Source organism: Salmo salar, unplaced genomic scaffold (assembly GCF_965601325.2).
Source record: "Salmo salar unplaced genomic scaffold, fSalSal1 ptg000587l, whole genome shotgun sequence".
In the NCBI taxonomy this organism is placed as follows: Eukaryota; Metazoa; Chordata; class Actinopteri; order Salmoniformes; family Salmonidae; genus Salmo; species Salmo salar.
Genome location: NW_027675427.1, coordinates 64,766 through 87,312, shown reverse-complemented (window position 1 = coordinate 87,312; position 22,547 = coordinate 64,766). Strand labels below are relative to the sequence as shown.

The following is a 22,547-nucleotide window of genomic DNA, read 5'->3' as shown; positions in this document are numbered from 1 at the left end:
TCACCATTACTAATAACAGAGGATACAACAAAACATGCTAACCTCTCACCATTGCCAATAACAGAGGCTACAACAAAACATGCTAACCTCTTACCATTACCAATAACAGAGGCTACAACAAAACATGCTAACCTCTCACCATTACCAATAAGAGGCTACAACAAAACATGCTAACCTCTCACCATTACCAATAACAGAGGCTACAACAAAACATGCTAACCTCTCACCATTACCAATAACAGAGGCTACAACAAAACATGCTAACCTCTCACCATTACCAATAACAGAGGCTACAACAAAACATGCTAACCTCTCACCATTACCAATAACAGAGGCTACAACAAAACAAGCTAACCTCTCACCATTACCAATAACAGAGGCTACAACAAAACATGCTAACCTCTCACCATTACCAATAACAGAGGCTACAACAAAACATGCTAACCTCTCACCATTACCAATAACAGAGGCTACAACAAAACAAGCTAACCTCTCACCATTACCAATAACAGAGGCTACAACAAAACAAGCTAACCTCTCACCATTACCAATAACAGAGGATACAACAAAACATGCTAACCTCTCACCATTACCAATAACAGAGGCTACAACAACACATGCTAACCTCTCACCATTACCAATAACAGAGGCTACAACGAAACACTTGTTGACCAACTACAGGAATACTGACCTCAAAGTCTCCAGTCTGCAGTGTGGATCCTCCAGTCCAGCAGAGAGCAGCTCCACTCCTGAATCCTTCAGGTCATTGTTACTCAGGTCCAGCTCTCTCAGGTGTGAGGGGTTTGAACTGAGAACTGAGGCCAACACTTTACAGGATGTGTCTGTGAGTTTACAGCCAGTGAGTCTGCCAACACAGAAGAAATACAATGACAGACATTTTGTATTAAAATGATACGCTTAGCTTTCTCTGTTTACACTGTTACCCGTTTACAAATAATGTGTTGGGTTTGACCTCAGAGCTGAGACCAGAGAAGCACAGCCTTCCTCTGTGACTAGACAGCCTGACAGCCTGCAAAGAGTCAAATCATATTAAAACCACACTGCTATTCTTTGGCTGGTGAAAATAGTGGCAGTATATTTCTTCAACATATTCAGATACATCAGTGTCCTGAAACCTGCCATATCTACTCATACATTAAAGTATCATATTATAAATGACAAATTATCAAAGTTTTGCCTGCAGATAGAAACATGTATAGTACAAATATTTGAGTAGACTGACCAGACCAGTTTAAAAGCAGTATCAGTCAAAAGACAGACAGTGAGGTATCAGATTTAGATTGTATTGAGTATACAGTCCACACCATATCTATTTTGACAGTGAAGATAACATTTTAAATGTGGCTCTATACTCCAACATTTTGGATTTCAGATCAAATGTTTCATATGAGGTGACAGTATATAATGTCACCTTTTATTTGAGGATATTTTCATACATATCTGATTCACCATTTAGAAAAATGAAAGCACTTTATGCATCTAGTCCCCCTATTTAAAGAAGTCATATGTTTTCTGACCAATTCACTCATAGTGTATTAAATTAGTCAAAAGTTTAGTATTTGGTCCCATATTCTTTGACTGCAATGACTACATCAACCCTGTGACTGCCATGATTGAGAAAGATCATGAATAATAATGAGTGAGAGAGTTACAGAGGCTACAACAAAACATGCTAACCTCTCACCATTACCAATAACAGAGGCTACAACAAAACATGCTAACCTCTCACCATTACCAATAACAGAGACTACAACAAAACATGCTAACCTCTCACCATTACCAATAACAGAGGCTACAACAAAACATGCTAACCTCCCACCATTACCAATAACAGAGGCTACAACAAAACATGCTAACCTCTCACCATTACCAATAACAGAGACTACAACAAAACATGCTTACCTCTCACCATTACCAATAACAGAGGATACAACAAAACATGCTAACCTCTCACCATTACCAATAACAGAGGCTACAACAAAACATGCTAACCTCTCACCATTACCAATAACAGAGGCTACAACAAAACATGCTAACCTCTCATCATTACCAATTTATTTATTTATTTCACGTTTATTTAACCAGGTAGGCAAGTTGAGAACAAGTTCTCATTTACAATTACGACCTGGCCAAGATAAAGCAAAGCAGTTCGACACATATAACAACACAGAGTAACACATGGAGTTAAACAAATGTAACCCTCTCACCAGGCTTGAATATGACTCTCACAATATTAACATATGTAGAGTATCTCAGCAGCATGGGATGTTAGGTGAGAAGGACATCTCCAATAAGAATTCCTATTGTAAACTTTCTAGGGTTATGACAATAGGGTATTAACTTCAGATGAAATGATTATAGGTTTCTGTTATTGAATCAGGATAAACCATCCCGTGCATTAAATTGAAACAATTAATGACTCCACCAAGGCAACATACATAATGTTCCATATGTGTATTAAAACATTTTCAAACACAAATACATGTTCAGACACAACATCAAAAGAAAAAAATAATAATAATAAACCCCAATGAGTCGTGCACAACCCGTGTCCAAATTAAGCACCTCACATTGTGGTTACTCACGAATTGGTAGATATTCCCTCAGCGAAGTATGGCAGTTCCATGCAGGTTTCCTCACCAAGTCCAAGGCAGCACAGCGACCCATGCAGACAGTACTCCTTAGTAACCGATATCCCCATGGCAACACGAACTCGTTAAACTTCCCAAGCAATTATCTCCCGGTGTCACACGATGCTAGGCTAACCTCTAGCTGGCTAATACCTCCACGACGAGTCGGTAGATTCAGTCTTTACAAAAGTTTTAACGAAATTATAACAACTCTTTTATTAAATAAAACATGTATTTCCCTTCATGTCTTAGTAGCTATGGGTTTTGTTGTAGTTCTGTCGTCTTCTTTTATAATTTTTCTTCACCAACCGTCCTGAGGTAAAACGTCCATCCTTTCATCAACGTCTTTTTCCCTCCCGTTAACCAGGTCAACTCCCATTGGCCACAACTTAACAAGCGACCTTATTGGTCAAAACGTAAACTTCAAAGTAAAACAAACTATTCACTTATACATTTAAATAAATATTTCTTCAAAAAGCATAATGCATTAACAACATTACAGTTTAGGAGCAATTCAATCATCTTTTAAATATAATACCAATTAATTATAACAAATGAACTCAATACTTGGTTCAAACAAGAGTATTACACAAACATACAGTCAATAATACAGTAGAAAAATAAGTCTATATACAATGTGAGCAAATGAAGTGAAATAAGGGAGGTAAAGGCAAAAAAAGGCCATGGTGGCAAAGTAAATACAATATAGCAAGTAAAACACTGGAATGGTAGATATGCAGTGTAAGAAAGTGCAAAGTAGAAATAATGGGGTGCAAAGGAGCTAAATAAATAATTACAGTAGGGGAAGAGGTAGTTGGGCTAAATTATAGATGGGCTATGTACAGGGGCAGTAATCAATGAGCTGCTCTGACAGCTGGTGCTTAAAGCTAGTGAGGGAGATAAGTGTTTCCAGTTTTAGAGATTTTTGTAGTTCGTTCCAGTCATTGGCAGCAGAGAACTGGAAGAAGAGGCGGCCGAAGGAGGAATTGGCTTTGGGGGTGACCAGGGAGATATACCTGCTGGAGTGCGTGCTACAGGTGGGTGCTGCTACGGTGACCAGTGAGCGGAGATAAGGGGGGACTTTACCTAGCAGGGTCTTGTAGATGACCTGGAGCCAGTGGGTTTAGCGACGAGTATGAAGCGAGGGCCAACCAACGAGAGCGTACAGGTCGCAGTGGTGGGTAGTATATGGGGCTTTGGTGACAAAACGGATGGCACTGTGATAGACTGCATCCAATTTATTGAGTAGGGTATTGGAGGCTATTTTGTAAATGACATCGCCGAAGTCGAGAATCGGTAGGATGGTCAGTTTTATAAGGGTATGTTTGACAGCATGAGTGAAGGATGCTATGTTGCGAAATAGGAAGCCAATTCTAGATTTAATTTTGGATTGGAGATGCTTATAGTGAGTCTGGAAGGAGAGTTTACAGTCTAACCAGACACCCAGGTATTTGTAGTTGTCCACATATTCTAAGTCAGAACCGTCCAGAGTAGTGATGCTGGACAGGCGGGCAGGTGCGGACAGCTATCGGTTGAAGAGCATTTAGTTTTACTTGCATTTAAGAGCAGTTGGAGGCCACGGAAGGAGAGTTGTATGGCATTGAAGCTCGTCTGGAGGTTAGTTAACACAGTGTCCAAAGAAGGGCCAGAAGTATACAGAATAACACCAATAACAGAGGGGGTCTGATCTTTGTGCCTCTGTAAATTTCTCATTCATCATCATTAATGATTCATTCATGATTATTCATAATCATGGTAGCATCCACATGAATGTAGAAGTGTTCAGAAACATCTTCTATTCTTACTGACAATACAAGTGAAGTGACTCCAAAATGACAGGACATTATTCACCATTCAGTTTCTATTAGGAAAAACATCTTCCAAAACACAACCAAGACAAACTGCAAAATGAATTCAACAAGTTTGTAGAATCACAAGCTTAATGTAATCACTGCAGGCATGGAACATGGGACTAAATACTAAACTTATGACAACTTTAATACAATATAAGTGAATTTGTCCGAATATGTACAACTTTTTCAAATGGGAGAACTAAATACATAAAGTGCTTTCCTTTCTTAACAGTAACACAGCTATGTATGAAAATACCCTCAAATAAAAGGTGACATTCTGTACTGTCACCTAATATGAAACATCTCAAATCCAAAATGCTGGAGCATAGCACCACATTTAAAACTGTAAGCTTCACTGTCCAAACACATATGGTGTGGACTATGTGTGTCCGGTAAACACATGTGGATCTGGTGAACAGTTATCACTTGTTGACCAACTACAGGAATACTGACCTCAGAGTCTCCAGTCTGCAGTGTGGATCCTCCAGTCCAGCAGAGAGCAGCTTCACTCCTGAATCCTTCAGGTCATTGTTACTCAGGTCCAGCTCTCTCAGGTGTGAGGGGTTTGACCTCAGAGCTGAGACCAGAGAATCACAGCCTTCCTCTGTGACTAGACAGCCTGACAGCCTGAAAAGGGTCAAATCATATTAAAACCACACTGCTATTCTTTGGTGGTGAAAATAGTGGCAGTATATTTCTTCAACATATTTAGATATATCAGTGTCATGAAACCTTCCATATCTATTCATAAAATAATGTATCATCATTAAAAATGACAAATTATCAACGTTTTGCCTGCAGATAGAAACATGTATAGTACAAATATTTGAGTAGACTGACCAGACCAGTTTAAAAGCAGTATCAGTCAAAAGACAGACAGTGAGGTATCAGATTTAGATTGTATTGAGTATACAGTCCTCACCATATCTATTTTGACAGTGAAGCAAACATTTTAAATGTGGCTCTAAACTCCAACATTTTGGATTTCAGATCAAATGTTTCAAATGAGGTGACAGTATATAATGTCACCTTTTATTTGAGGATATTTTCATACATATATGTTTCAACATTTAGAAAAATGAAAGCACTTTATGTATCTAGTCCCCCTATTTAAAGAAGTCATATGTTTTCTGACCAATTCACTCATAGTGTATTAAATTAGTCAAAAGTTAAGTATTTGGTCCCATATTCTTTGACTGCCATGATTGAGAAAGATCATGAATAATAATGAGTGAGAGAGTTACAGAGGCTACAACAAAACATGCTAACCTCTCACCATTACCAATAACAGAGGATACAACAAAACATGCTAACCTCTCACCATTACCAATAACAGAGGCTACAACAAAACATGCTAACCTCTCACCACTACCAATAACAGAGGCTACAACAAAACATGCTAACATCTCACCATTACGAATAACAGAGGCTACAACAAAACATGCTAACCTCACCATTACCAATAACAGAGGATACAACAAAACATGCTAACCTCTCACCATTACCAATAACAGAGGCTACAACAAAACATGCTAACCTCTCACCATTACCAATAACAGAGGCTACAACAAAACATGCTAACCTCTCACCATTACCAATAACAGAGGCTACAACAAAACATGCTAACCTCTCACCATTACCAATAACAGAGACTACAACAAAACATGCTAACCTCTCACCATTACCAATAACAGAGGCTACAACAAAACATGCTAACCTCTCACCATTACCAATAACAGAGACTACAACAAAACATGCTAACCTCTCACCATTACCAATAACAGAGGATACAACAAAACATGCTAACCTCTCACCATTACCAATAACAGAGGATACAACAAAACATGCTAACCTCTCACCGTTACCAATAACAGAGGCTACAACAAAACATGCTAACCTCTCACCATTACCAATAACAGAGGCTACAACAAAACATGCTAACCTCTCACCATTACCAATAACAGAGGCTACAACAAAACATGCTAACCTCTCACCATTACCTATAACAGAGGCTACAACAAAACATGCTAACCTCTCACCATTACCAATAACAGAGGCTACAACAACACATGCTAACCTCTCACCATTACCAATAACAGAGACTACAACAAAACATGCTAACCTCTCACCATTACCAATAACAGAGGCTACAACAACACATGCTAACCTCTCACCATTACCAATAACAGAGGCTACAACAAAACATGCTAACCTCTCACCATTACAATAACAGAGGCTACAACAAAACATGCTAACCTCTCACCATTACCAATAACAGAGGCTACAACAAAACATGCTAACCTCTCACCATTACCTATAACAGAGGCTACAACAAAACATGCTAACCTCTCACCATTACCAATAACAGAGGCTACAACAACACATGTTAACCTCTCACCATTACCAATAACAGAGGCTACAACAAAACATGCTAACCTCTCACCATTACCAATAACAGAGGCTACAACAAAACATGCTAACCTCTCACCATTACCAATAACAGAGGGGGTTTGATCTTTGTGCCTCCGTTTCTCATTTATCATCATTCACGATTCATTCATGGTTATTCATAATCATGGTAGCATCCACATGAATGTAGAAGTCACTGACAATAGAAGTGAAGTGACTCCAAAATGACAGGACATTATTTACTATTCAGTATCCATTAGGAAAAACATCATCCAAAACACAACCAAGACCAACTGCAAATGAATTCAACAAGTTAGTAGAATCACAAGCCTCACTGCAGGTGTCAGGAATCCCGCTTCCTGAGTCTGTTTCTGCCTGAGCTGACTGTTTTCTGTTTGGAGTCTAAGGGTGCGTTCAGAAACCTATCTGGTTGCCAGGCGACGAAGTTAGGCGGGAGATCTAGTGATTACCCTACACCTGCATCTCATCAACCTTCTGCACACCTGGTCCTGATCATCACCTCTTCATAAGCCCTGAGCTGACATCCATTCCCTGCTGGTTCGTTAGCAACGAACAGCCTCATGTTTCCTGAGCTAGTCTTGTTGTTTTGTTCTTGTTACTGGTTACTCACCCCCCGTTTACTCTGTCTACAGTCATCCTCCCGGAACATTCAACTCCCTTGCCTGGCCGTCGGTGGATACAGTGACGTCATTGAATCCACCCATCTACTCTCATCAACTCACCTCCGCTGCCGCTCCGTCTCCTGGATCACTCAAATTACACATCAAGACTACCAATAAATACTCACCTTCATTTTACTCACCTTGTCCTGGTCTGCTTCTGCGTTCTGTCTTAGAGAAACGTGACAGCAGGCATGGAATATGGGACAACATGCTAAACTTATGACTACTTTAATACACTATAAGTAATATGTCCGAATAATTACGACTTTTTCAAATGGGAGAACTACATGCATAAAGTACTTTCATATCTGATAATACTGACCTCAGAGTCTCCAGTTTACAGTGGGGATTCCCCAGTCCAGCAGAGAGCAGCATCACTCCTGAATCCTTCAGGTCATTGTTACTCAGGTCCAGCTCTCTCAGGTGTGAGGGGTTTGACCTCAGAGCTGAGACCAGAGAAGCACAGCCTTCCTCTGTGACTCCACAGCCTGACAGCCTGCAACGAGATCATCATGACTTCACAAACACACTGTTTAGTTAACACCAGTAGTGTTGAAGGACAATGGAAGATGCATTTGGTTTATTCTCTCAAACAACATATAGATTCATCTTCCGTCAGCTACAATTGTATGGTCATATTGTTATACTAATGTGAAAATCAATGCATTTATTCAATGTTTTCAATGTAATATTATACACATATTATAATGCATATTTTTCTTTAACCTGAATATTTCTTCCTGATGATTAGATTTTATATGTCATTTTATGTACTCACAGAAATGCACTGGAGGCTTTGAACACTGGCAGCAGCCTCAGAAGACCTTCCTCTGATCTGGAGTATTTCTTCAGGTCAAACACATCCAGCTCCTTTTCTGAAGTCAGCAACACAAAGACCAGAGCTGACCACTGTGCAGGTGACAGGTTGGGTTTTGAGAGACTTCCTGAGCTCAGGAAGCTTTGGATCTCCTCCACTAGAGAATGGTCATTCAGTTCATTCAGACAGTGGAACAGATTGATGCACCTCTCTGGAGAGGGATTCTCCCTGATCTTCTCTTTGATGTACTTGACTGTGTCTTCATGGCTCTGTGAGCTGCTTCTTGTCTTTGTCAGTAGACCTCGTAAGTGCTTCTGATTGGACTCCAGTGAGAGGCCCAGAAGGAAGCGGAGGAACAGGTCCAGGTTTCCCATCTCACTGTGTAAGGCTTTATCCACAGCACTCTTGTAGAAAGAAACTTTAGGCTTGTCTCTGAAGATCACAGAAAAGATCATGGCCTTTGTTTGCTGTTTGTCCATGAGATACAGAGAGAACAGCGCAGAAAGGTTCCTGGACGTTGATTGCGGTTCGGCCATTAGATTCTCATTGTTGTTGATGAATGAGAGGAACACATATAAAGCAGCCAGAAACTCCTGAATGCTCAGATGCACGAAGCAGTACACCTTGTCTTGGTACAGAACACATTCCTCTTTAAAGAGCTGTGTGCACAATCCTGAGTACACCGAGGCTTCATTGACATCAATGCCAGCCTCTTTCAGGTCTTTTTCATAGAAAATCAGATTGCCCTTCACTAGCTGTTGAAAAGCCAGTTTTCCCAGTGACAGAATGCTCTCTTTATTCCAGTGTGGACCTGTCTCTTCTTTCCCAAGATACTTTTCATCCTTCTGTTTGGTATAAAACTCCACAAGGTGTGTGTACATCTCAGTCAGAGTCTTGGGCATCTCTTCTCTCTTATGTTTCAGCATGTGTTCGAGGACTGTTGCAGAAATCCAACAGAAGACTGGAATGTGGCACATGATGTGGAGGCTCCTTGATGTCTTTATGTGTGAGATGATTCTGCTGGCCAGGTCCTCATCACTGAATCTCTTTCTGAAGTACTCCTCCTTCTGTGGGTCGTTGAACCCTCGTACCTCTGTCACCTGGTCAACACACTCTGAAGGGATCCTATTGGCTGCTGCAGGTCGGGTAGTTATCCAGAGGAGAGCAGAGGGAAGCAGATTTCCCTTGATGAGATTTGTCAGCAGAACATCCACTGAGGTTGACTCTGTGACGTCCCAACAGATCTTGTTCTTCTGGAAGTCTAGGGGCAGTCGGCACTCATCCAGACCATCAAATATGAACAGAACTTTGTACTTGTCGTAGTTGGAGATTCTTGATTGTTTGGTTTCCATTGAGAAGTGATTGAGAAGTTCAATCAAAGTGTGTTCATCTCCTTTCATCAAATTCAGCTCCCGAAAAGGGAATGAAAATATAAATTGGACATCCTGATTTGCTTTTCCTTCAGCCCAGTCCAGAATGAACTTCTGCACAGAGACTGTTTTTCCAATGCCAGCGACTCCCTTTGTCAGCACAGTTCTGATGAGTTTGTCTTGTCCAGTTAAGGGTTTGAAGATGTCGTTACATTTGATTGCAGTCTCTGGTCTTGCTTGTTTCCTGGTTGTTGTCTCAATCTGTCTCAGCTCATGTTCATTATTGACCTCTCCTGTTCCTCCCTCTGTGATGTAGACCTCTGTGTAGATCTTATTGAGAAGTGTTGGGTTTCCTTGTTTAGCGATCCCCTCAAATACACATTGAAACTTCTTCTTTAGATTAGATTTGAGTTCACGTTGGCAAATCACAGCAAGCTCATCTGAATGAAGAAATAACACAGAGGATATTAATATTACGTCTGTTTTAATGTCTACAGTATTGAAGGACTGTTAAAGTTTTAAAATAATAATTTATTCTCTTAAGTGACTGTATAAATGTATCAATGTTTTCTTAATGCATTACAGACTGGTGTGACTGATTATATTATTATTGGTATTATTGATGGTATTATTAATGTTGTCTCTCTCTGTCTCTCTCTCTAAATTAATCACCACATCACATCCCTTCTGCTACTTGATGAGGTCACAAGGTGTTGTGTTAAGGTTGCTACAATATCATTGAGTTACACAGCTACTTTAGCTGTACTTTAGCTACAGCTTTTAAATGTTATAAAACAGCATTCAACATGTGGCAGACAGATCTTACATTTCTCCAGTGTCTCAGCAAGCTCCTTCTGGTTCATTTTCCTCAGGACGTGCAGTGTGATCTTCAGAGCCCCCTCTCTGGCACTGCTCTCCTGCTTCTCATCTTCAGCATCCACCACTTCCTCATCCTGCTTCTGACTCTCAAAGCCTTCTGGGAGTTCTGGACTAAGAATCCTCTTGAACATCTTCAGCTCGTTCTTCACAAATGTCATAATTTTCTCTTCAAGCAACTGAAATAAATGAAGTAAATAAGTTAAGCAAGAGAAGAAAGGCTTTCTCATTAACACATTAATGAATGATTGACAGATCAACTTTACTTGAGGTCAACAAAAACAAATGTTCATAACAGGACCACATACACTGAATATGGAGTCCAGGTCTGTTTGATGACTCTGGGAAGACTGACCACTGAGAATCTCTGACTCTGATCTCTCCTGTTGGTTTCTGTGGACAAAACATGAGATTACATCTCCTCAACCAGGGAGTACACACACACACACACACACACACACACACACACACACACACACACACACACACACACACACACACACACACACACACACACACACACACACACACACACACACAAGGGAGGGAACGTTGTGTTTGTTTAATATTGTTTTAGGACTATATAAATGGATAAAAGTATTAGCCTATGGATTATGAAAACAACCAAAAGAAATGTGAAAATGGGAGAGGAGAAATGACTAGAGACAGTGTTGTTTAACTCACTGACCATGACCCATGAGTTCTTCTTACCTTTGTTCAGTAGAAAAGTCTCCCTCTCTAAACCGTATAGGTGTATCCATAGACCGGTCACTCTTCATGGACACACAGCTGGGTACAGGGGAGGCTGGTCTCTCCTGCTTGATTAGTCTTCAACACAACAGAGACAAACATTACATCTCTCATCTACTCTGAGCTCAGATGGGGAACATAAGAAGAGTTTCATTACAAAACGCAACATTTCACTTTACAGAAATGTTCGTAAATTAGTCTTTATTGTTTAAAGAAATTAGTAAAGAGATTGGTGTGTTTTTTCACTATCTAATCATTACATGGGGTAGTTCAACGACAGACATGTATTTGTTTAAAATCTATCACTTGATGGTTTCATTTCAGAGACAAATAATGTTTTTTGCTAAATGCAATATATCTGCCTCACTCTCAGAGAAATCAGTACTACTGCTAGGTTTAATACAGTAATAATATATATCTGCCTCACTCTCAGAGAAATCAGTAGTACTGCTAGGTTTAACACAGTAATAATATATATCTGCCTCACTCTCAGAGAAATCAGTAGTACTGCTAGGTTTAACACAGTAATAATATATATCTGCCTCTCAGAGAAATCAGTAGTACTGCTAAGTTTAACACAGTATTAATATATATCTGCCTCTCAGAGAAATCAGTAGTACTGCTAGGTTTAACACAGTAATAATATATATCTGCCTCTCAGAGAAATCAGTAGTACTGCTAGGTTTAACACAGTAATAATATATATCTGCCTCACTCTCAGAGAAATCAGTAGTACTGCTAGGTTTAATACAGTAATAATATATATCTGCCTCACTCTCAGAGAAATCATACAGTCAAATATAACAAATTACTACATTTTTAATAAAGATATGTACAAATGATACATTTGTGACATCAATATATATATATATTTTTTTAAATATTCAAGAAATGTATATGTGATCTGTTTGTAAATTTTTTACATTTAACAATTTTTTTAGCAGATGTTCTTATCCAGGGCCTGGTTTCCCAAAAGCATCTGAAGGCTAAATTAATCGTTAGAACCTTCATAGGAACATCGTTAAATCTCAGAGCTTGAAAGAGAGCGACCCGTCTCTACCTATTTTACTGGTTTGTGACTCACTGACTCCACCCCCAGCCAGAGGGGAATAAAGTAGCCCAGGAGTTAACACACTCAGGTCAGGGAGAGTTGGAGAGGCAGGTTTATGGTTCCCCCCTAGACTCTCAGGAGTTAACACACTCAGGTCAGGGAGAGTTGGAGAGGCAGGTTTATGGTTCCCCCTAGACTCTCAGGAGTTAACACACTCAGGTCAGGGAGAGATGGAGAGGCAGGTTTATGGTTCCCCCCTAGACTCTCAGGAGTTAACACACTCAGGTCAGGGAGAGTTGGAGAGGCAGGTTTATGGTTCCCCCCTAGACTCTCAGGAGTTAACACACTCAGGTCAGGGAGAGTTGGAGAGGCAGGTTTATGGATCCCCCCCCCCTAGACACTCAGGAGTTAAAACACTCAGGTCAGGGAGAGTTGGAGAGGCAGGTTTATGGTTCCCCTAGACTCTCAGGAGTTAACACACTCAGGTCAGGGAGAGTTGGAGAGGCAGGTTTATGGTTCCCCCCTAGACTCTCAGGAGTTAAAACACTCAGGTCAGGGAGAGATGGAGAGGCAGGTTTATGGTTCCCCCCCTAGACTCTCAGGAGTTAACACACTCAGGTCAGGGAGAGATGGAGAGGCAGGTTTATGGTTCCCCCCTAGACTCTCAGGAGTTAAAACACTCAGGTCAGGGAGAGATGGAGAGGCAGGTTTATGGTTCCCCCCCTAGACTCTCAGGAGTTAAAACACTCAGGTCAGGGAGAGATGGAGAGGCAGGTTTATGGTCCCCCCCTAGACTCTCAGGAGTTAACACACTCAGGTCAGGGAGAGTTGGAGAGGCAGGTTTATGGTTCCCCCCTAGACTCTCAGGAGTTAACACACTCAGGTCAGGGAGAGATGGAGAGGCAGGTTTATGGTTGCCCTAGACTCTCAGGAGTTAACATACTCAGGTCAGGGAGAGATGGAGAGGCAGGTTTATGGTTCCCCCCTAGACTCTCAGGAGTTAAAACACTCAGGTCAGGGAGAGTTGGAGAGGCAGGTTTATGGTTCCCCCCTAGACTCTCAGGAGTTAACACACTCAGGTCAGGGAGAGTTGGAGAGGCAGGTTTATGGTTCCCCCCCCCCTAGACTCTCAGGAGTTAACACACTCAGGTCAGGGAGAGATGGAGAGGCAGGTTTATGGTTCCCCCCTAGACTCTCAGGAGTTAACACACTCAGGTCAGGGAGAGATGGAGAGGCAGGTTTATGGTTCCCCCCCCTAGACTCTCAGGAGTTAACACACTCAGGTCAGGGAGAGATGGAGAGGCAGGTTTATGGTTCCCCCCTAGACTCTCAGGAGTTAACACACTCAGGTCAGGGAGAGTTGGAGAGGCAGGTTTATGGTTCCCCCTTGACGATCAGGCTCTGGTTGTGGGGGATGTTCAGCTTGGGGTTGTGAGGAGCTGATAACAGTAACCCGCATGGATTTCGTAAAAGAGCTGTTTCCCGAAACCATCAATAACATTACACTTGGAAAATGCTTGTGATCTAACACCTGCCTCCGACCACTCGTAGAACAGCTGAGTAATCTACCTCCTGTCTCAGACCACTAGAACAGCTGAGTAATCTACCTCCTGCCTCAGACCACTAGAACAGCTGAGTGATCTACCTCCTGTCTCAGACCACTAGAACAGCTGAGTAATCTACCTCCTGCCTCAGACCACTAGAACAGATGAGTAATCTACCTCCTGTCTCAGACCACTAGAACAGCTGAGTAATCTACCTCCTGCCTCAGACCACTAGAACAGATGAGTAATCTACCTCCTCCCTCAGACCACTAGAACAGCTGAGTAATCTACCTCCTCCCTCAGACCACTAGAATAGCTGAGTAATCTACCTCCTGTCTCAGACCACTAGAACAGCTGAGTAATCTACCTCCTGCCTCAGACCACTAGAACAGCTGAGTAATCTACCTCCTCCCTCAGACCACTAGAACAGCTGAGTAATCTACCTCCTGTCTCAGACCACTAGAACAGCTGAGTAATCTACCTCCTGTCTCAGACCACTAGAACAGCTGAGTAATCTACCTCCTGTCTCAGACCACTAGAACAGCTGAGTAATCTACCTCCTGTCTCAGACCACTAGAACAGCTGAGTAATCTACCTCCTGTCTCAGACCACTAGAACAGCTGAGTAATCTACCTCCTGTCTCAGACCACTAGAACAGCTGAGTAACCTACCTCCTGTCTCAGACCACTAGAACAGCTGAGTAATCTACCTCCTGTCTCAGACCACTAGAACAGCTGAGTAATCTACCTCCTGTCTCAGTCCACTAGAACAGCTGAGTAATCTACCTCCTGTCTCAGACCACTATAACAGCTGAGTAATCTACCTCCTGTCTCAGACCACTAGAACAGCTGAGTGATCTACCTCCTCCCTCAGACCACTAGAACAGCTGAGTAATCTACCTCCTGTCTCAGACCACTAGAACAGCTGAGTAATCTACCTCCTGTCTCAGACCAGTAGAACAGCTGATTGTGTTGTTAGATGCTTTTTGCCCTTCCACGTGACTTTATACACAGAACATCTCAACTAAACATAGAATCACATGGTTTATCAGTCTCTCTGTGACAGCAGATGAATTCAGAACAAAGTTGACTACAAATACGAAGGTGTCAATGTCTTTGTATTTGATTCAAACAAGCGACATATAAAATGATGCTTAAAATGAAAACCTGAGATGACTGCATTAAACAGCAGCTATAAGCCTCTTTCAAACATATTGACATACATTTCATGTTCAATCAGTTGAGTTCTGTTTTGCTACATGTAGGCTACCGTCTAATTTGGCTCAACCAACGTGAATAGAGGTGCAACCAAAAACATTCAATTGTTGAAAAGAAAAAGTTTAGAAATATTAATGTTTCAGCTTTCAATGGCCTTCCTCAGAATAATCACACAAAGGGAATGGACAAGTTCATGTAGGGCATGGGGAAGACAATTAGGGAGAAACTCTCTTCAGCTGGTGGCGCTAATGAGAGAGGGTGTGGTAGACTATACAGGTTGGTCCTCAGGGTGAGGGCTACTGTGGTCAATGTCTCCACCTAGTGGTCAAATACAGTAATGTACCTGAACAACAGTTAGGGAGACAGAGCAAGCATAACTCAACTGCAGTAGATATCATTATTGTAAAACATTGCTATGTAACACATGTCCAATATATTAGGTATTGGAAAATAAACAAGTTAAGTGAAGTATCTATAACACACTATAGTCCTTCTATAGGTTAAGACCTCTGGAACTAAACATACTATAGTCCTTCTATAGGTTAAGACCTCTGGGACTAAACATACTATAGTCCTCTAGGTTAAGACCTCTGGGACTAAACATACTATAGTCCTTCTATAGGTTAAGACCTCTGGGGACTGAAGTATCTATAACATACTATAGTCCTTCTATAGGTTAAGACCTCTGGGGACTGAAGTATCTATAACATACTATAGTCCTTCTGTAGGTTAAGACCTCTTGGACTAAACATACTATAGTCCTTCTATAGGTTAAGACCTCTGGGACTAAACATACTATAGTCCTTCTATAGGTTAAAACCTCTGGGACTAAACATACTATAGTCCTTCTATAGGTTAAGACCTCTGTGGACTGAAGTATCTATAACATACTATAGTCCTTCTATAGGTTAAGACCTCTGGGGACTAAACATACTATAGTCCTTCTATAGGTTAAGACCTCTGGGTCTAAACATACTATAGTCCTTCTATAGGTTAAGACCTCTGTGGACTGAAGTATCTATAACATACTATAGTCCTTCTATAGGTTAAGACCTCTGGGACTAAACATACTATAGTCCTTCTATAGGTTAAAACCTCTGGGACTAAACATACTATAGTCCTTCTATAGGTTAAGACCTCTGGGACTAAACATACTATAGTCCTCTAGGTTAAGACCTCTGGGACTAAACATACTATAGTCCTTCTATAGGTTAAGACCTCTGGGACTAAACATACTATAGTCCTCTAGGTTAAGACCTCTGGGACTAAACATACTATAGTCCTTCTATAGGTTAAGACCTCTGGGACTAAACATACTATAGTCCTTCTATAGGTTAAGACCTCTGGGACTAAACATACTATAGTCCTTCTATAGGTTAAGACCTCTGGGAACTGAAGTATCTATAACATACTATAGTCCTTCTATAGGTTAAGACCTCTGTGGACAACACATGAGATTACATCTCCTCATGCAGGGAGTGCACACACACACACACACACACACACACACACACACACACACACACACACACACACACACACACAGGGAGGGAACGTTGTGTTTGTTTAATATTGTTTTATGAAAATGGACAAAAGTATTAGCCTATGGATTATGAAAACAACAAAAAGAAATGTGAAAATGTGAGAGGAGAAATGACTAGAGACAGTGTTGTTTAACTCACTGACCATGACCCATGAGTTCTTCTTACCTTTGTTCAGTAGAAACGTCTCCCTCTCTAAAGGATATAGGACGACTTATAGACCAGTCACTCTTCATGGACACACAGCTGGGTACAGGGGAGGCTGGTCTCTCCTGCTTGATTGGTCTTCAACACAACAGAGACAAACATTACATCTCTCATCTACTCTGATCTCAGATGGGGAAACATAAGAAGAGTTCCAAAACGCAACATAACACTTTACAGAAATGAGCTTTTATAGTTTAAAGAAATTATGTATTAATTATTACATCTCTCACAGACAAGGATTTGTTTAAAATCTATCACTTGATGGTTTCATTTCAGAGAGACAAAAATCATGTTTTTTTTGCAAAATGCTATATATCTCCCTCACTCTCAAATGTGACCGACCGGCTCAATTTGGTAATTAACTAAATAACTACATATATAGTGATTTCGGTTTATGTCAGTTTAATTGTTTGTTATGGTATAAGTTGTTATTTTATGATTGTAAGTGATAAAATTAACTAGTAATTCTCAGTAATTACTACTTTAGTAAGGAATAACACATTTTTTCAGCACTACTGCAGTTGCTAAATAATTCCAATAGATGGGAACATAAGACCACAATGACATTTCAGAATATTAGTTTAGTTTTCTCCCTGGATACACCACCACTCCCCACACTTCCTGCAGAACCCCTGCAGAACCTCCGCAGACCCTGGATTGAGAACCCCTGATTTAGCAGATGCTCTTATCCAGAGAGATTTACAGTAAGTGCATTCACCTTAAGATAGCTATTTATTTAGGAAATAAACTTAATAAATTATTCATAAAATTGTTATCTCACCTCTTAGCTTTGGTGTCATGTCCCCCAGAGAGATGCATTTTATAGGCAGGAACCCCCTCCTCTCTCTCCCCAGAGAGACTCATTTTAGATGCAGGGGCCCCCTCCTCTCTCTCCCCAGAGAGACTCATTTTAGAGGCAGGGCCGCCCTCCTCTCTCTCCCCAGAGAGACTCATTTTAGAGCACTGACCCCTGTAAACAGAGATCCAGCATGTTGATTGTGGTTAACACAGTGACAACTAAACAGAGAACCAGCATGTTGGTTAACACAGTGACAACTAAACAGAGATCCAGCATGTTGGTTGTGGTTAACACAGTGACAACTAAACAGAGATCCAGCATGTTGGTTGTGGTTAACACAGTGACAACTAAACAGAGATCCAGCATGTTGGTTGTGGTTAACACAGTGACAACTAAACAGAGATCCAGCATGTTGGTTGTGGTTAACACAGTGACAACTAATTATTGAATGTCAATTGTTCTCTTATATTCATTATCTCTTAGAAATAAAACATTTACTAACATACATAGAAACAGTCAGGTGATTTAATTAATAGATAATAATAGATAATAACTAATAATAATAATAATGTCTCACTTTCTCTTTTAATAATTTCTCTCATTCTAGTGTGTTGCTTTGTTTAACAGATATGATATTATTATGCTGTTACTGAATTCAGTTCATAATAACAATGTTAAGAAAAGTATGTTCAGTGGTTTCATACCAGATTACACAGGAAAGAGGAGCTCATTGTAAGTTTGAAAACAAATTTTACGATATTTTGAAAGACGATTTACAACTTATACATAAAAAAATATACAAATTGTAAAATAACCACAATATACGAATATATGAACAATATGTTATTGAATTTGACTTGCCTACGCCCAGTTAGCGCCATTTTGTATGATTGAACTGTCACATAACTGTCCCAGGTGAAATGGACTGTTAGATCTGAGTGTTTTACTGTCAGTCACTATACTAAAAAAACACCATACATTTAATTTCTCTACACACTTTACAATAATCACTGGGAAGATTCTTACCTTGTAGCCTGAATTCACAGCCAGAACATGTCAAGTCATTGAGATATTTTCCGTTGTGCTGAGAGAGCAGCTTCCTGATGACAAGTGGCTCTGTATCTATGTTCTAGGTACAGTTGATCTTTGGATGCAATAATATCTGGTCAAAGTCTAGTGACACAACACCATAGTATATCATAAACATAACAGCAGTTGGCCAGTAAAGGCCATGACATACTATAAAACAGTGTTCATCAACAACACCATAGTATATCATAAACATAACAGCAGTTTAACCTTTGGCTAGTAAAGGCCATGGCATACTATAACATGTAGAATCATTATGATGGATCCAGGTTCATACTATAACATGTAGAATCATTATGATGGATCCAGGTTCATACTATAACATGTAGAATCATTATGATGGATCCAGGTTCATACTATAACATGTAGAATCATTATGATGGATCCAGGTTCATACTATAACATGTAGAATCATTATGATGGATCCAGGTTCATACTATAACATGTAGAATCATTATGATGGATCCAGGTTCATACTATAACATGTAGAATCATTATGATGGATCCAGATTCATACTATAACATGTAGAATCATTATTATGGATCCAGGTTCATACTATAACATGTAGAATCATTATGATGGATCCAGGTTCATACTATAACATGTAGAATCATTATGATGGATCCAGGTTCATACTATAACATGTAGAATCATTATGATGGATCCAGGTTCATACTATAACATGTAGAATCATTATGATGGATCCAGTTTCATACTATAACATGTAGAATCATTATGATGGATCCAGGTTCATACTATAACATGTAGAATCATTATGATGGATCCAGGTTCATACTATAACATGTAGAATCATTATGATGGATCCAGGTTCATACTATAACATGTAAAATCATTATGATGGATCCAGGTTCATACTATAACATGGAGAATCATTATGATGGATCCAGGTTCATACTATAACATGTAGAATCATTATGATGGATCCAGGTTCATACTATAACATGTAGAATCATTATGATGGATCCAGGTTCATACTATAACATGTAGAATCTTTATGATGGATCCAGGTTCATACTATAACATGTAGAATCATTATTATGGATCCAGGTTCATACTATAACATGTAGAATCATTATTATGGATCCAGGTTCATACTATAACATGTAGAATCATTATGATGGATCCAGGTTCATACTATAACATGTAGAATCATTATGATGGATCCAGATTCATACTATAACATGTAGAATCATTATGATGGATCCAGATTCATACTATAAAATGTAGAATCATTATGATGGATCCAGGTTCATACTATAACATGTAGAATCATTATGATGGATCCAGGTTCATACTATAACATGGAGAATCATTATGATGGATCCAGGTTCATACTATAACATGTAGAATCATTATGATGGATCCAGGTTCATACTATAACATGTAGAATCATTATGATGGATCCAGGTTCATACTATAACATGTAGAATCATTATGATGGATCCAGGTTCATACTATAACATGTAGAATCATTATGATGGATCCAGGTTCATACTATAACATGGAGAATCATTATGATGGATCCAGGTTCATACTATAACATGTAGAATCATCATGATGGATCCAGGTTCATACTATAACATGTAGAATCATTATGATGGATCCAGGTTCATACTATAACATGTAGAATCATTATGATGGATCCAGATTCATACTATAACATGTAGAATCATTATTATGGATCCAGGTTCATACTATAACATGTAGAATCATTATGGTGGATCCAGGTTCATACTATAACATGTAGAATCATTATGATGGATCCAGTTTCATACTATAACATGTAGAATCATTATGATGGATCCAGGTTCATATTATAACATGTAGAATCATTATGATGGATCCAGTTTCATACTATAACATGTAGAATCATTATGATGGATCCAGGTTCATATTATAACATGTAGAATCATTATGATGGATCCAGTTTCATACTATAACATGTAGAATCATTATGATGGATCCAGGTTCATACTATAACATGTAGAATCATTATGATGGATCCAGGTTCATACTATAACATGTAGAATCATTATGATGGATCCAGGTTCATATTATAACATGTAGAATCATTATGATGGATCCAGTTTCATACTATAACATGTAGAATCATTATGATGGATCCAGGTTCATACTATAACATGTAGAATCATTATGATGGATCCAGGTTCATACTATAACATGTAGAATCATTATGATGGATCCAGGTTCATACTATAACATGTAGAATCATTATGATGGATCCAGGTTCATACTATAACATGTAGAATCATTATGATGGATCCAGATTCATACTATAACATGTAGAATCATTATGATGGATCCAGGTTTATACTATAACATGTAGAATCTTTATGATGGATCCAGGTTCATACTATAACATGTAGAATCATTATGATGGATCCAGGTTTATACTATAACATGTAGAATCATTATGATGGATCCAGGTTCATACTATAACATGTAGAATCATTATGATGGATCCAGGTTCATACTATAACATGTAGAATCATTATGATGGATCCAGGTTCATACTATAACATGTAGAATCATTATGATGGATCCAGGTTCATACTATAACATGTAGAATCATTATGATGGATCCAGGTTCATACTATAACATGTAGAATCATTATGATGGATCCAGGTTCATACTATAACATGTAGAATCATTATGATGGATCCAGGTTCATACTATAAAATGTAGAATCATTATGATGGATCCATTTTCAGCCTTTACCCATTGCCCTTCATTCTCTAGACTTCCAGGTAATACATAGATCTCCACCAGGTGAATCTCCTTGCTGGATTCATGTTGAAACAGCTATGAACAGGTGATCTTGGTTGGCCACTTGTATATTACTCTAAATTATAAAGCCTGTCTTGTTGTTCTTCTTCTCTGCTGCAGATATAATGTCCAGCTTCTTGGACTTCTGAGACACGTGTGCTGTACAATGTATCACTGTGGCTTTAAATGCCATAAAATCCACTTTCTACACAAAGAGTGTATCCCAGTGCCGGAATTATAACATATATTGGGGGGACACATCCAATATTCAAATATGCTCAAAATATCCCCCAAATATATTGATATAAATAATATAAATAAATAAAAGATTTGCTGTGCTATTTCATTACTTTCAAATGTATTAAAAAGTGTAAAACTAGAATGTAATATGAGTGTTACGTAGGCTATATCACTGTCGATTGTGATGTTTTAACGTCAACGTCAATACGTCATTTTGCGCTGGAACTGTAATTGTGGAAATAAATAATATTTTGCTAAAAAGTGTCAGTAATTGCATGGAGTGGAAACAAACGTTTTTGGTGAAAATGGACCGATTTGCGAGTGCTAATCAATCAACCATCACTAAAGTTAGCTATCATAGCTAAGTTACCTGGAACGTTAATTATCCACACATTCACCCAGCGACCACTAACGTTAGCTATCATAGCTAAGTTACCTGGAACGTTAATTATCCACACATTCACCTAGCGACCACTAACGTTAGCTATCATAGCTAAGTTACCTGGAACGTTAATTATCCACACATTCACCTAGCGACCACTAACGTTAGCTATCATAGCTAAGTTACCTGGAACGTTAATTATCCACACATTCACCCAGCGACCACTAACGTTAGCTATCATAGCTAAGTTACCTGGAA

General features: G+C 39.4%; 1 protein-coding gene and 1 long non-coding RNA gene across 2 annotated transcripts; both read right to left on the bottom strand.

Moving 5' to 3' along the window:
- Positions 1-6,637: 6,637 nt before the first annotated feature.
- Positions 6,638-11,190, bottom strand: LOC145876420 (NLR family CARD domain-containing protein 3-like). The gene is made up of 2 exons (XM_082972193.1): positions 10,610-11,190; positions 6,638-10,223 (listed from the first exon to the last, which is right to left on the bottom strand). The coding sequence occupies exons 1-2, from the start codon at positions 10,887-10,889 to the stop codon at positions 8,371-8,373; spliced, it is 2,133 nt and encodes a 710-aa protein (XP_082828319.1). The 5' UTR covers positions 10,890-11,190; the 3' UTR covers positions 6,638-8,370.
- Positions 11,191-11,314: 124 nt separating this feature from the next.
- LOC106593321 (uncharacterized) lies at positions 11,315-17,957 on the bottom strand. Its single transcript, XR_014391540.1, has 3 exons — positions 17,751-17,957; positions 16,931-17,047; positions 11,315-11,487 (listed from the first exon to the last, which is right to left on the bottom strand). It is a non-coding gene; the product is annotated as an uncharacterized LOC106593321 (long non-coding RNA).
- Between the last annotated feature and the right edge of the window lie 4,590 nt (positions 17,958-22,547).

What these genes read in the sequence shown, in the direction of transcription:
- LOC145876420 (XM_082972193.1), bottom strand. Translation starts at nt 10,889, where the DNA reads ATGAGAAAGCCTTTCTTCTCTTGCTTAACTTATTTACTTCATTTATTT. An exon ending in TGCTGAGACACTGGAGAAAT is followed by an intron (nt 10,224 to 10,609) that starts GTAAGATCTGTC and finishes TTCTTCATTCAG; the next exon opens with ATGAGCTTGCTGTGATTTGC.